Source organism: Oenanthe melanoleuca, chromosome 5 (assembly GCF_029582105.1).
Source record: "Oenanthe melanoleuca isolate GR-GAL-2019-014 chromosome 5, OMel1.0, whole genome shotgun sequence".
Lineage (NCBI taxonomy): Eukaryota > Metazoa > Chordata > Aves > Passeriformes > Muscicapidae > Oenanthe > Oenanthe melanoleuca.
The window spans coordinates 23,645,408-23,661,987 of record NC_079339.1 but is presented as its reverse complement, the minus strand read 5'-3'; the positions used below and the strand labels follow the sequence as shown (position 1 = coordinate 23,661,987).

General features: G+C 39.9%; 1 protein-coding gene across 1 annotated transcript in view; it reads right to left on the bottom strand.

The window, feature by feature from the left end:
• AMBRA1 (autophagy and beclin 1 regulator 1) overlaps positions 1 to 16,580 on the bottom strand; it is a 127,510-nt gene that overhangs the window by 90,858 nt on the left and 20,072 nt on the right. Inside the window, 1 exon segment of the mRNA XM_056492634.1 lies at positions 3,983 to 4,069. Coding sequence (XP_056348609.1) covers positions 3,983 to 4,069 — 87 coding nt within the window.

The following is a 16,580-nucleotide window of genomic DNA, read 5'->3' as shown; positions in this document are numbered from 1 at the left end:
ACAGAACTGTTCAAATAAACATTGAAGGAAAGTGTTGTTGTTTTGATGGTACTTAGAGAGTACCATGGAATTTCAAGCAGAAAAAAAAAAAAAAAAAAAAAAAAAAGGTTTTACATCTTTTACTGCTTTGTAATCTAAATGGTAGGGATTTTATATAGTGGCAATTTCATCAGATCCACTAGATATATGTTAAGTGGAGCTTTAAAAGCCTTGCATCCCACCTGACATGAAACCTTTTTTCTGTAATTAACTCTTAATTCTCTCTCATGCATTATCTAGCATTTGTTTGCATCAGCTATCACACACCAGTATTACTCTCTTGAGACAGGTAAACACATATTATTCTCTTTTCCTACCCTCCATATATCCACAGCTCCTCACACATTTTTTCTGTGACACACTTACTCAGTGTTAAAATCCAGACACCTCAGATGCTGGATTTATCATTTCATTAGCCTTATTTGGTTAGACTTGAATTCTAATTTGGAGGACAAGTTGAGGAGACAGCCTACAGGTTCCGGGGTGTAAAAACTTAACCTGATAAGCATCAAAAGGGTAAGAGGAACAACACACTCTTGCTGTTGATTCCCTGCTGAATCTTTAATGCATTGTTTAATGAGTTAAACCTGTTCAAGCTTACATGAAGAAGAAGGCTTTGCTGGACAAACACATCACTTCTCTCTACTCCCCGTAAGACTTAATGGGTCAAATACAAAAAAGCAAAGCATTACAGAAGCACATTCACAAATGAGGAGCTGTTCTCTTCTCTGGGCTTTTCCATAAGCCAAAGCATTTGTGCATGCCTAAAAATAAATCTATGGTGTAATATGTACAGAGAGAAAAAAGAGGAAAAGGAAACAAGGCAAACACTGGAAAACATGAACAGTGGTCTGAGCAGTCCAGCAGTGTAACCACTGGAACTTTTTTCCCCCTAATATCACACCAACGGAGAACTTTACATAAGAATATGAAGAATGAGTTCAGCAGTCTTCTAAAATTATTCATGACACCAAAAGAAAAAACATGGTGATGCCTGTTAGAAGAAAGAGTGGGCCATAAAGAGTGGCCATAACCAATGACAAGATGCCATATTCAGCTTCCTGACAGCACATGGTATGTACACTGAATTGACTATAAAAAAGGTCTCCAAAGACAACACAAGAAGAATACGTCTGATACACAGAGAGAAAGGTGTAAGGGATAAAATGCCTTCTAACTGGTTACATTTTTTCTGGAGATATATCCAACAAACACCCTGTGATGGTTGATATATGCTATCTGGGACCATATGTAATTCTTATTGAGTATTTCTATTTAAAAAACATTACTATATGTGTTCTTTGATGACAGCTTAATCTGATTGTTCTGCAGATTATTTTCTGAGCTTAGTACATATGGAAATTGTGGAGAATGACAGAACAGCCAAGCTGACCTTAGTGAAGTTCAGCAAGGTCACTGAGAAATACTGCTGCAGTCTACATCAAAACATTCATTCTAAGTCGGAGGGAACTTAAAAAAATATTCTCCCCGCCTCACTGCTGACCTAGGTTATTCAAATATAGCACCATTACAGAAAGTAAGTGTAGAAACAAAACTAACACATACACAGGCTCTCAAAAATACATTTTTAAGATCATGTAGTTTATATACTCTTTAAAAAAAGTCTCCATTGGAGACAGCTTGATCTTAAGGAGGTAGATATATTTAATATCTATATATATATTTATTTAAAACACATAAACACAGAGACACACACACAGATGTTTATTAATAGATACTGATGTGTTTATTCCACCTTGTTACTTAAGTTCTCCAAGACATAGCTTTACAATTGGAACTTAGGATGCAACAAAAAACCCTTCAAAATGCAGTAACACTCCTTTTAATCACTTTTCAAATTTCTAACTAGTTAAAGAGGCAGTTAAAAATATCCTACTAGTCCAGCACACCAGTAAGGTTTATGAAGGAAGACTCTAATCCTATCCCACTCAAACTTCCAGCTGGTACTGATCACACCTCTATGAATCTCATCCTCTGAAAAGGACAGTGATATTCACTGGAACAAATTAACCCCACGAGAAGAGTTTCGAAACTGGACTTTTCTTCCAAAGCTCCTTATAAACTCAAGCTACTATAGCTTCTACCACAACCTAAAACCACTTGAACTGTCACATGAAAAGCACTGTATCAGTGCTAAAATGGCTTCAAGTAGAAAAATATTTTTGGCCATGCCCCTTATGCTAGGAAATGTCTCAGGCATTGATCCCTTTTCATACATTTCATTGAGCTTCATCATTGCAGACATCTGACAGAAGAAGATAAAATCCAGATACCTAGGCAGGCCCTCCTTTTCTTTTTTAAAAGGCAGCTCCCAGTGAGTTAGAATCAGTTCTTAAAATCTCTGCTCTCTCAGTCTGCCTCCTTAGGACAAGGCATTCCAGAAACAAGGAACGGTAGCTTCTAGCAATATCCTAGCAATATAGCAACTTTTGATACTGAAAATTAACTTGAATGTAGTAATAGCTTTAAATTAAGATTTATAGAATATAATTTTCATCTTTCCAAGTAAATCAATCCCTTTACCTGCCATTTAACCAACTGTCATTTAGAAGCTTTTACATTTATCAGTATTTTGACATGCAGTTGCCAAGACCTTCAGCAGCCACCTAGATTGATTTCCCAGATCTATATAAGGATCTTATATACAGCAGCACACGCCACCTTACTTCACACTACAGTTTTGTTTACATCATTTCTAAGCCTTTGAATTATTTTTACAAGGCAACCTTCTTCATGATAAATGGAAAAAAGCCAAATATAAGATTTCATCCCTACAAGGCTTTATCTACAGAGACAATTAGCAAGGAGTTATTTGCCAACACAATTATACTATCTGGTCAGTTTGCAACACAGACTTTTGTTTTAGAACTTGTACTTAGAAGTATCATCTATATAAAAATGCAGATTTCGTGGTTAATGATGAAGAAAATAAGATAAGCCACCCCCCCTCAACCTCACAAAACAACAAATCCCCTTCAGCAGCTCAAGATTTAATTTTCAGTGGTATTCCTGTACTCTTCTTTATGATAAATCCTAGTAGCCTTCAATTCACACAGCTATGCAAGAGGTTCCCCAAAAGGCTAAATCAGATATATTTTACACTTACTGAATTTCCTCATTCATAGCTTTCCTAAACCCATCTAAAGAAAGCTTATTTGTCATGATTTATTCTTTGAAAGTTTCCAAAGCTGCTTGCTGTTCACGATTCTATCAGTTCTTCTGACAGAGTCTTTGGGTCACATTATCCCATCTGTGGCTTTCTAATATACTAAATAGAAACTGCAAAGATCATTTCTTTCCATTTTTGATAACTGCCACATTTGCTTTTTCTAGTCCTCTGAAACACTCCCACCTCTTTTGAAGATTAAGCAGCACTACAGGTGTTTCTATGTCTAATGTCAATGATTCATGACTCTTCAAAAATAATTGTCAGTATTTTGTTCTTAGTTAAGCATACATAACCTTCTGGCTATGCTCTCTTGTACAGATAAATTTATGGAGACAATTCATGCTTCCAAGCACGTTGTTCGCTCACACCAGCTCCTAATTGCCTTTACTGCATTCGTTCTTTCTCCTGAATAGATTATTTGTTTTTTAATTCATTTTTCTTCAAAAGAGATTTTTAATATATTGATATAGCTCATTTACTGTTGGACCTGTTTGCCACCTAGTGTTCTCCATCCCAAATAATTTCATGAATTCTTATGTGTTTACTTCAACAGTAATTCCTTCCTGCTTTCCCCATTTCCCCCCAGGCTTAACAGCATCTGCTCATTTGTTTTGCTCTCTTTCCCTATGGCAAGTTGTTAGGAAGGAGGTAAGTCCAATATTAGAACCATTGCCAGAGGTTTCAGTGTGCTATACTGAAGTTATGCTTTTGCATATAAAGCTTAAATGCCTTTAGACTGCATTTAGCTCTTACCTGGCTGGATCTGGGTAGATTGGATGTTCCCGGGATCCTGCTCCATCATAGCGAGATAATGAAATGAGGGAAGACTCCAGCAACCTTCTAGAAAGGAAAAACAAATTACAACATCAAAGACCATTCAGGAACATCCCTCCTATATATGACCTACTTTCTGAAACCTCTCAAGACTATTTCTATCAGTAGTGCAGAGAATCCTGCAACATACTGAACCACTCGCTGATGGCATAAGTGTTTTCAAGACACAGGTATTCAAAGCTTTATGTTCTCACTGCACAGGAGAAAGAACACTCCGGTATAGAAGAAGAGTGGTCCCATATCCACTTCCAAGTTCCAAGAGAAAGATGTAGATGCCACTTCTCCGGAGACAACCCATCCCAATGTGTCAGGTTCATAAACACTACCACTGCATTGGCCCTCTGTCAAATTCTCACCTACTCAAAGGTGGCTAAACATGGGCCAGGGAGCAGGGAACAAAGAACACATGTGGACTTTAAGGGCACCACAGGTGTCTATTCATTGTTCATCTTGTATCTTAGTCTCAAGGCTCTGAAAGAGAAGTTTTCAACTACAAAAAATAAGAATGTTCTTTTCCTCTATATTGTAATCAGCCCCAGGGAGAGATACCAAACATTCACTCAAGAAGTAAATGCATGCAAATGCAGCCAGACAGCCTGAATATACAAGAAGTGAGACTGAGTCAAGAAGGCAGCAGAATCAAAAATATGTAGCAGGAACATATCACCCACCCTGGCTTCTACATGCACCTCTGTCTAGCTTCCGTCATAAACCAGAGGACAGCACAATTTGAAGACTGACTCATGGCCTGTTGCAGACATTAGATTAACACAAGAGATGATTTGGGGTAGGTACAGAAAGTGGAAAAAACAACTCTCACAGTTTATAAGATTGCTGAGTTCCCTTTCAAGTCTTTCTACCTCAGAACTCCTGCTAAATTTTGTTTTCCAGTCTGCAACTTAATGAAAATGGTTGAGGCTTGAAAGTCAAAGAGGTCCAACACCACATCTGCTCTACTCAGTCACACACACAGCTATTTAGAAAGATTTGAATCTTTCAGTCTTAATCCCACACTCATAATAATAATGCCTTTGCAGTGCAAGACTGCAAGTATCAACAAGGGAAGGAGGAAGAAGGACCAGATAAAATCCACACCCAACCTCCCATTTCTAGCCACATAAAGACAGCAGAATTGCAAATGAGACATCTTTTTCCTAGTAGCAGCCCACCCATCAGGATCTCAAGAAAAAATTTTACTGTCTTCTAGCAATTAAAAAAAATTTACTTCAATTTTACATTATAGATATAAAATACAGAAAACATCAAGAGATTGCTCCAGTTTCCCAGTTGGAAAGGCGTGTGTCAGCCTGAGCAACTCAGTACTTGCTGCAAAGCACTGGGACTATGCATAAGGCAAGAAATCCTGTCCTTTCTAGCACAGAAATGGTTTGGCAACCATTTGTCTCATTCAAGAACAGTTATTAAATCTCTTAAACTTTGAGTTTAATTAATTCCCCCGGTTCCTAGGTTATTGAGGCAAAAGCTCTAACATTCAGTACTGCTTGGTATTATGAATCCCTTGGCTATCCAAAAAGTCATTATACTTCAATCCTGTTTTACCAAGCTCTTCCTTCTGCTCCAATTACGCATCAATATATACAAAAAGCAGCTAATCCAAAATGAAAAGTGCTACAGCTTTATGAGGTATACCTCAAGTCCTATACCTGTGAGGTATACAGGTATACCTATTACTTGCATCACATATAAACTGCTTTAATTCCTTCTAGGGGAAAGACTAAAATTATCAGAAGGGATGTTCTACCTATTCAGGCACTGGTCACTTCTAAACCAGAGTTCAGACTAGGTTACTGCCACTGCAATACCAAAATGCTTTTAGAAATCTGCTTTTCTAAGCTGCTCCAAAAAGAGCATTTTGCAAGCAACCGGGATATGCCAAGGCTGCCACCTTACTGGAACATCCTCCCTCATCACTGGACTTAAGTCAAGGAGAAAGAGCTTACAGAGCATGCAGATTCTGGCAGGGTCACAACCCTAGAAACAGCAGCTTTCTGCTAATGTGAGTGAGCAATGCATATGGTGTTCTGATAATGTGTACATACAAGGAATCATCAAACTCACCCCTATCAAAAGTCTTGGCGCCTACACACTCCACATCCCACCTTCTTTCCCAGCCTTTCAGCATCTGTCCCCTAAGTGACACAGTAAAATCAAAGCCACAAGGGAAGATAACCAGTACATGCTGCACAGCCTAGCAAACCTTGCTAGAAAGAAGTCTCCTGGTATTCTCCACCTACATTCGTCTTCTCACCTTTGGAAAATCTGGCAACTGCCTAAGATGACCATGGACTTTGAAGGATCACCTTCAGAAAGCATCCAGCAGCTATGCTGAAAGAAATCAAAACCTATTCTAAGCAGAGGACACCACAAGGGTGCAGGAGCAGGGCACACATCGCCGTAACTTGGTGTGGCTCTGACAGGAGACCTTCTGCTTGGCTTGGGAACAGCACTTTTGGGAATATATAATTCTCACCACTACACTGCAACAGATCCTAGAAATAATTATTTGAAGAGTCTTGCTATAACAGGAACTTGGCACCTTAGATGAGAACAGGTACTTTAGTAACCAACAGTTGCTTGAGCCACAGGAGGGCCAAGTGTCCAGGTAAAGAGACTTTCTCTGGGCTTCAGCAGCCCTGTAACATCACCTGAACAACAGGCTGCAACTCCATCCCAGCAAATAGAAGTTGCTGCAGCAGGAGCATCTCCTTCACCAGAAGGGCTCCCTTGGAAGACTGGTAGTTACCTGGTTGTAAGGAACAGGATTACAAACACCGAGATTACATTCCCCAGAGCTCTCTCTGAGCTTGCACTGGCCGAGTTGAATGGTCTCAGTTAAGATGGCCTTTCCAGCAGAGCCTTCCAAGCCTGCCAAGACCAAACTCAACTCCTGCTCTACCTCACACTGAGGCACACAGGCAACATACTGGGGCCACACTCAGATCATGTGGACAAAGATAATTCACTTAATAGAAACTGCTAAAAGCTAGAGCTGATTTTAAGTCTGATTAGTAGATGTTATGCTACAATTGTGCCATCTCAGATCACAGAGCAATGAACAGAGGGATATAAATACACATAACAGGCAAAAAATCCAAAACAAGGCAACAAGCAATCTCGTGAGATCCAGACAGACCATCTCTCTGCTCAATGCTCCAGAGAATAACAATATCTGCACTGAGGCAGAGTACTAAGCACAAATAGAATCCATTTTTAACTAACTCATTCTAGCCTTAGCCCTTGAGACCCAAAGTTACAAATCCAAATGCATTTAGTACTGACAAATGGGTTCAATAATAGATACACTGCTATAATCATCAAAGTGTCTCATCCGTGTCACTGAGAATGTAACCTACTGTCCCTCAGGAAGGTGCAGATAAATATTCTTAAATCAAGTCATGCTGCACTCTGCCAAGTCTTAGGTGTTACAGTCACAGATTCTGGCACCCGAAATCCCAAAAGAGACACAGACTATTTGTTTTCAGTAAACCCAAAGTGTAAAGTAGTCCAATATCCTATCACAGTAAATATAAGGTTGGGAGCAATTCTGCTAAGGAGAACAAACATAATCCATGGATGAAGAGAAGTGGCTCTATTTCAGTAAACTGCTAGCCACTAAATATTTAAGTTTCCAACAGAGAATCATGAAAAGAGAGAACAGGAATGCATATTGCTTGTATCTCCTTTTGAAACATTTCAGCAGATCATGCTTGACTCCTGAATCTTTTCTGCAGCTTACAGCAAATTTCTCCTCTCCCACATCCCCCATTTTTGCTATCCAGATATATAACAGGCTAACACTAGGCTCTATGGAAGCAATTTCTCCACTATCTCTGTCTAGACAATATGAAATTGTCACAAATGACATCTAAAGTACAATTAGCAGAGAAACTGCAATTTCTACTCTCTTCCCCCGCTCACCAGGAAAAAAAAAAAAAAAAATCACACATTATCATCCTCCAGGTTGTCAGTCAATCCTGCAAATGATGTAGATTAACTCTGCTCACCCTGAGAGATGCTTCTGTCCCAGCTTGCTAAATTAGGAGGAGGGGGATCGCAGTTTTTGTTTGGTTTAGTTTTTTATTAAAACTACTATAAGATACAAATTGCCTCTGTTCAGCAGCATTGAAATCTCAACTCTCTGACTGAGACCAGGCTTTTTTTTCTGTCAGACATCATCAGCTCTGGAACTGCTGCTCTACACTTGCTCTGTTAACTCAGGTCTGCAGAATCACTAGCAAGCAAGTAAAGGAAGCAGATTCCAAGTTACAGGACACCTCTAGACAAGCGAGAAAGAGTGCACAGATACAAGACATTACAAGCCATAAAGGAAGATTTTTCAGGAATGCCAGGAGTTGCAGTTCAAAGAGAAAAAGGTCATGAAGCAACCTCCTCATAGCACATCAGCCATTGTAATGTATCCCCATTCTCCCCACGGGTGTGAGGATCACCACCAAAGCCTTTTGGGACAGAGCAATTCATCTCAGCATGCTTTGAGAACACATTTAACTGCAGCAAATTTAACTTTTCAGTAATAGCTTCTAAGGATATGCAATCCCTACACCACATCGTAGATTTGCTGTCACAGCATGAGCGTTACTGAGTAATGCTACTCCAAGCCACACTGAGGGAAGGGTTTTCCTCCCCATCTAAAAGGGAGGTGTTAACAAACAGCACTGAGGTTGTTTCCTTAGAATCAAAAGGGTGTTCAGTCAGCTGCCATCCTCCTAAGCTGCTCTACACCAAGAACCAGGGCACACCAGTAAAACGAAGCAGTCACTCTAAGGACAGCAATCACACCTACCCCACCCCTACTCCCAGCCTTCAGCTATGAGGAGAGCTTAAAACAGAAAATTCCTAGTTATCCTTTGAAGGAAAATTATATTGATGACTCTTGGCAGCCTCTGACTTTCCTCCCCTGGTTTTATGTCTTCCCTGAAAAGACTCTTATACTGCATACTGCCCATTTGGAGGTGAAAATTATCACACTACATAGTACATTCCTGTTTCAATTTACAGCCAGCACTCAGTTCCCCTGAGCACTCAACCCTGTGATTGTGCTCCTGTGGTTTCTCATAAGAAGATAAAGAATAGCAACAGTTTAAAACTAGATTCCCTTCAATCATCTTCCTCTTACAGCGAGGCAATGCATAACCTAAAGATAATATGAAAACTAAAGCATGAAAACAGCTAAATGTTCTTCAGCTGTCTAATGACACCAATACCCTCCCTCAAACCTTGAGCCCAATTTGCTGTTAACAAACCAAATTAATTCTTGGAGATCAATTATAGCCTTGATAGAGCTCTAGAAAACTATTTTAAATAAAAATCTCAAACAACCCAATCCACTGGCTTGGACATTCTTTCATTCCCTTTTCCCAGAAGAATAGGAAAAAATTATTTCAGACATCTGTATTGTGTTGCCTACTTTCAAACAGCAAATTGAAATCACGTAAGCAGAAACCATCAAGCATTTTGTTCCATAGCTTCATTTTCCATAAAAGTTTTGTAGTCCTTGTCAAACAGAAAAACACTATTGCTCTTCACCAGTTTCATATTCAAGCTTAAAATAAAAAAGCAATCAGTATGCAGTTCTAAAGATTGCCTGAAAAAAACGATTTCTAAAATTAAGTTTTTAACATAATCTGTTCTGATACCTCTAAGCTAACATTTCTAGACTGTTTCAGCTTTCACATGGTTATGGTTAGACATATTTAGCCTGGCATCAAGACTGGATTAAGACAGGTCAGAAACAGATGCTTAAGAGAGAAAATATCGCCAAACAAAAGGACAAAGCTTTTCTTAAGATAGTTGCAACCATCCACAAGAGATAAATAACCTGAAAATATCACTACTCACTAAACCCTCAACAATCACTTTTACAGTTCTGAGTTAGCTCCTCCATCCCCTTGTTCACAACTGTGCCAAACAACTTATCCTCAATGAGGAACTAGAGTTGGTGGCTGTCTTTCTATCAAAACCCTGTTAGGCATCCTTTTCATCACCTTTTTTTCAAGGTATTCCATACAATGAGCAACCTTTACAAGATAGTTTCCTTTTTTTCGGGAAAGCAAAGATACAGTATGTGATCAGAGACAAGTTCCAAACACAGCTTTTGTAGAACACTTTGGTCTGTTTGTGGGAAAGAACTTGTGTTGACTCTGAAGGTGCAACTAGGGACAGAGAAGACAGCCTTCCCAGCTGGAGGTGCAGAGTTGTTCATAGGAGCAGGTCTGATATAAGGCAGAAATTATCACAGAAAGTGATTTTTTTTCCCCTTCACTGATTCTGGCCAAGAATCCTGTAGAAAACAAACTGTAAGGATTTCTTAGTCAGAAAAGAGACAGCACATAAGGCCTTCAGCCAAGATGGGAAGGAGTGCAGAGAAAAACAGCACAATTATACAAAACAAGGAAGTGTCAGTAAGAGTTTGAACAGCAGAAATGAGCACTGGGAATTGAGTGCTCCTAATTACAAGATGGGGAGCAGAGTTTCAAGAAAAGCATGGTTAATTAACCCTTTAAACTTATTTCAATTTAGCTAGAAAGTAATACCACATTATGAATTGTGCTATTACTGCACATCTACTCTTGGACTAAGAACTCCAATTTCCATTTACCACCTGATGCCGCAGGAGCTACAGAGCAACTTTAGAGCTCATCACAGGGAAAGTGGGTGGCTTCACAGAAAGTGACAGATTATTTTAAGAAGCCTCAAGGCTGCACTGTTAATCTATTATTTTACCTGCTGAAAAAGGCCATGCATCAGAACAAAAGACAGATGAGCATTATGGAGAGGCCCTCATCATACAGTATCTGGGGAATGATTAGTTCATTATTTCAACAAGCAAGAGGGAACACACATCCACGGCAGACATTAAAAGGGTCAAGACCAGCTATAGCAAGCGGCATTGATTAGTTTTGGCAATAACTCCAACACGAAAAGAAGAGTGAAAAATCCTGCACTCCCATTTTGCAGGGGCAAAGCTTGAGGGACAGAGGAGAGAAGAAATTAAAATCAGTTTAAGCTACTGCACATGCTATTTTGCTCTACAGTGGCAGTTTCACACCAGTGCTCAAGATGGGGCAGGCACCCATGTTAAGCTGAAGACAGATATCCCTTTCTCCACCTAGACCCTTAACAACATGCCACTATACCAGAAATTCAGCTGGAGGATATGGGTTTCTAGTTATCATAAGTTTTAAAAGCATGGCCAGAACATAACCAACACACTGAACTCCTGCAGCCTGCAGACAGCTGTACTCTTCTGAGGGCTCTTCTGCCTACCTTCATCTCTACGTCTGCTTCAAATTCTCCTTGTTCTGGGAGTTCCCAACAGCACAGACTCTGTGGACAGCAGAAATCTCTGCTTACCCACACACAGAGATCTGCGTCAGCTTCTGGGATAATTACATACGACTCATGTTTCTCCACAGGGAATTGAAGAGGAGGTGTCTTTCTTGAGGAGGAAGAAGCCATACTGTTATCTTCATAGGTTTCTAAGGCTATGAAAACAGAGGTCTCATCACAACTCAAGCAATTCCTTTAAAATGCTCTTGTTCACACTAGAGTAATGAAGTCAGGTCAACTGATGACTGGCAGGGTAGTTCAGTCACTCAGGCCAGCCTTCCCACTTCAGGAAGACAAGGGAATGATTTCATACTAATGCATTTCAAGCAGAAAAATGAGTCAGTTTCCTGGCAGATAATGAACCCTGTTTATTTACAGCCTTCAGTTTCAGCAGGTGCTCTCTCAAGAAGAGCAAGGGAGGAGGTCACTTACATCAGCACACAAACAGCCATTTGGTGCAATCAGTTAAATATGTATGAGGAAAATGTTTAAAATGCATGGTAGCTATTCAACAGACCAGAACAGCTCAACTGAGGAAACCTAGAGTCATCACTATTTTGGTTACAGTTGTATTACTGAGTTGGATCACAGGTCTCCCTCTCTCCTCTTGCTCCAGGCTCACAGATTAGGTGAATGCTGCCCTACTGCAAGTTCTCCAGGCCAGATTCTGTAACAAGCAGCAAATAATTGGATAAGGGCACTTTGTCCCCAGACACACCATGCTGTGAGCATTTCTAAAGAGCATGAAGAGTGACTGCACACATGAAGTCTGTAAATTGAATTGTATGTAAATTGAATGCATATGTAAAAATTACGGGGTTGTATTACAATAAAAAGGCACACTACACTGCCAACATCTCCAGCTCTTCCCCACTGTGAAGAAAGCTACAGAGAGCTTTTAGATGAGCACGCAGGCCTGAAACAGAAAGTCTGAGAGCCTGCCCAAAACTTGTTTCTTGGCAAAAACCAAAATCAAATTGAAACTTAGACACTGTTTTAATGTGACTTACCTGAAGCCAGACTTTAGGCTCTAAAAATCACAGTGAGATAGTTTAAGCATGTCACAGACTTCATTAATCATAAGCTAAGCATCATCCCCTATACAGAATACAATTACATGAACTCAAGGCACATAGGTAAAAAAACAGAAACAGGAGCTACTGTGCCTGGTCAAGTGAGTTTGTCTGGACATGCTGCCCACCCTGCAGCAGCTGGATTAGGTGGCTGCAGGGAAAGTATGTGCAGACAGTAGAGGAGACAGACATCCTAACAAAGGATGGCTTTCAAGAGGGAAGCTATTCACACTTCTTCCCTCTGCGTAGGAAAGTCCAGAACTGATATGTTTTATGGTATCCTCAAATAGCTATCTGTTTGAAGTCAGCTGTCTTTAAACTTCTGAGCAATTTTTGTTTATTCAAGATCTTTGGTCTACAGTCACCTCATATATGCAATTCCTCAAAAAAACAAACAACCCCACAAAAAAACCTGCCCAAAACAACAAAAGTCAACAGACCTCACTCAAATAACAACAAAAAAATCCCACAATTAAAAAAAACCATACACACACACACACACAAAACCACCACCAAAAAACTCAAAAAAACCCACACAATTCTAGGTCTCAATAGAAGCAAAAATAAAAGCCAGTTGGGAAGCTTATACCTCTTCCAGTCTCACTAATACATCAGGTTAATTCAAGTTTCTAAGCTTCCTTGTTGCCACACTGCAGCAGGTAAAATTCCAGAACAGTTCTCACAGAAAAGACACTTATAGGGAAAGAGGTTTCTGTTGCCTGGAGATTGCAGAGGAACAAATTTTAGCCATTTCTTTTATAGGTGAACTCCTCATTGCTAGGCCTGGACTAAGAAGAGGAGTGGAAGAAGAGCAGTGGTTCAAATGAGAAAATACCATGAAGGTATTTGAGAAGGAGTTATTGCTATACCTACCTAGTTTGCAAGTCAAGCTGCTACAAGAGGATCATGGGAAAAATAATTTCTTTTAGTCTGCTGCAATCATTGCTGCATGTTTAAATTCAGGCAAAGAAAAAGAAAAAAGAAAAAAGAAAAAAGAAAAAAGAAAAAAGAAAAAAGAAAAAAGAAAAAAGAAAAAAGAAAAAAGAAAAAAGAAAAAAGAAAAAAGAAAAAAGAAAAAAGAAAAAAGAAAAAAAGAAAAAAAAAAGAAAAAAAGAAAAATAAAAAAAAAGAAAATAAAAAGCAGCCTACACCTTTCTGCAAGTTTGGTGAAAGCTGCAGGTCATGTCCAGCTTTCCTGGGGGAAACAGCAGCAGGGAGTGACCTCCATTAGTTACTGCAAGAAGAGAAAGCAGCACAAGGCACCATTTTTCTCGCCCACCAACTCTCAGTGAAGTGGAATAGGGCTCCAGCAACCTCACATTATTCTTAAATCAGGAAACTAGCAAAGGCAGGGGAAGGAACGTTTGTGCAAGAAAACAGGCACTTCTTTCACTTATTCTTCTACATAACTAGCAGCATACTAAAGAGCTCAAACTTCTAGAACTTCAGTAAAACAATCTTTCCTGCCCACACAGACACAGCAGGCTTGGTCTGGAAGGGTGACAGTAATAACTCCAGAGCTCACATAGGCATTAACTGACCACTTAGATATAATGGCAGCCTCTCTTATAGTTCAGGCTATGTTTACATTCTCATGATAAAACTAATTTGTATTTTCCATTTTTAGTAAAGGCCAAACAAACAATACTCACCAAGTTTGTCCACAGCCTGCACATCTCACACATAAACACTGTAATTATCATGTTTAAATGTTCATGTCACCTTCAAACTATCACTTCACTTTCCCAACAGACAAATTAGGTCTTTGCTCACTCTTACATGTCCTGGCTAACACTCCCACCAATGAGCAGTCTGACCAGCCAGCCTCTTCTCCACAGCTCAGGTGTGCCCTTCTGCTAAGCCTCCCTTTGTGAACTCAACACCATTGCCTTAATATATATTAAAGACTTGAATAAGCAAGCCACAACTGCTTGGAAATTAGGAAAATTTCAATTAGGAAAAAAATAGCAACTACAAGGATTTTGAGAAATAAGGAATGGAACAAAAGGCAGAATACACTAGGTATGTGTTCTGTCTCCACTATAAAACACGTTTGTACCTTTACATAAGGTAAATTCCCTCCTGCTTTAGTTCCTCTCCCCCAAAACGTAAAGTGAGTAGCAATACCCTCCTCTCTGATTTTGATGGTAAATGTCAGTCACAGAACTGTGTCTTTCTAGGCAATTCTGTATCCATGGCAGGGACAAGGAAGTGTTCTGGTTGTTTAGCTTTTAAAGCAAAGATATGAGTGACATGCACCCTTTCATTCAGTGCTTTGCACAGTGAGAATGTTACCAGAAGTCAGTACATGCAGAGATCCGATCACCCTTGGTCATCTACATCAAAAACCAGAGCTGCACATAAGAAGGCTCCACCAGCATGAACTCAGGAACAAAAGCTGCAAAAGTGGCTGTACTCTTTTCCATTTCATACACAGCACTGATCATTGTTGGGCAGGAGTGGGGTTGCTCCTACCCTGTCAATCTACTTTAACCACAGACTGGTCTCAATTCAATCACAAGTCAGCACTGCATGTAAAACTTAGGGCAGGAAGAGGCATCCCCTCAAGGCCTTGAACAAGCCATACCTATTTGCACCAGAAAAAAACCAAACCAAACAGAATAAAAAGCCCTAAACATATTCTTTGCCTTCCTATGGAAAAACTCCAGAATTTAGGTAATAGCTCAAGGCATACTTGAAGAAAAGAACAAACAGAGCCCCAGGGAAAAAGTAATCGCCCAAACTCCAACCAACATCTGCCAAGCAATCCTCCAGAAAACAAGCTCCATATTACTAGAGTCTAAAGTCGTTGGAGGGGCTGAACAACCATTAAAATGAAAACAAAACCTTTGAGAAGGGAGACTACAAAGAAAGGTTTGTTCCAGGCTTGGTAGGCAATAAGCAAGTAGTCCAGACGAATTCTACAAGGTTGCCGAGGTCTTTTAGAGCTCTAACTCACGAGCATTTACATATCAGAAAGACAAAATACCTGTCTCACCTCAGATCCACATCTCTCTTTCATACCCTTACAAAAGTCAAAAGAATAAGCTCCTCCCTCTGTAGAGCCATTTCCCGTCTGGATCCCCGCATTGACACCTTTCTCCAAATACTGCAGAACTTGCAATTGTATGGTAACTACAGAGAGAAGCTCCCTTCGGGAGTGGGGAGGGTCCTCAAGCTACCCTTCATACAAGAACTCTCAAACTTTCAGGTTCGGGAAGGAGACAGAAAGGAGCAGAAGCAACATTACCCCCTTGTGGCCGCAAAGCAATATGGAAATAAGGTCTGAGAAATTCAAAGGAGAACAGACTAGGTGTTTCTCTTCATAGCTGCTGTATGGAGAGCTGTGTGCACCCAGAAAGGCCATCAACACCGAAGAGAAACGAGAGGAGCTGGAGTAACTGTACTACATGTGACCGGGTTCACAGCTCATAGCAAGAACAAGGCAGGAGGGACCAGAGTCCTCAAATGAGACCTGACAAAATGAAAGACACAGATTTGTCCCTGGACCCTGTTACATGGTTCCAGGGAAGATGGTTTCACACGTCACTTGTGCATCCAACAGACTAAAGCACAGAAAAGCCTTTGGTAAGCTATGCCAACTTCAACAGGTACAGCACAGTGGACTCTGCCTTTCATACACTCACAAACAAAATAAAGGAATTTATACAAGGATCCCCAGACAAGAATTTCCCCACTTCACACACACTCACTCCCTTCTGCCTGTATGCATGACAAAAGTGCCACCTAGTATGTTTTAAAAGATTTCTCAGATTTTCACCTAACTTCAACAATATATCTTGTCTGTCAAACTAAATAGGTGAGGCAAGGTGAAAGCATCATGTATTCATAAAATGCAGGCACAGAGTTACTCATACCACAGCCTACAGAATTTGGCCTCTGGAATGAGTGCAATGGAGTGGTTAGAGAAGTTCAACACAATCAACAGACAAAGCTTCTTCACAGAAGAATAAGGATAATAAGTATTTCCTTGTGAAACATAAGTTTCATGCAAACCTGCCTGGCAATAGAACAGAATACACCTTTTATTTGCAGTAATGTACTCAAATCTCTAG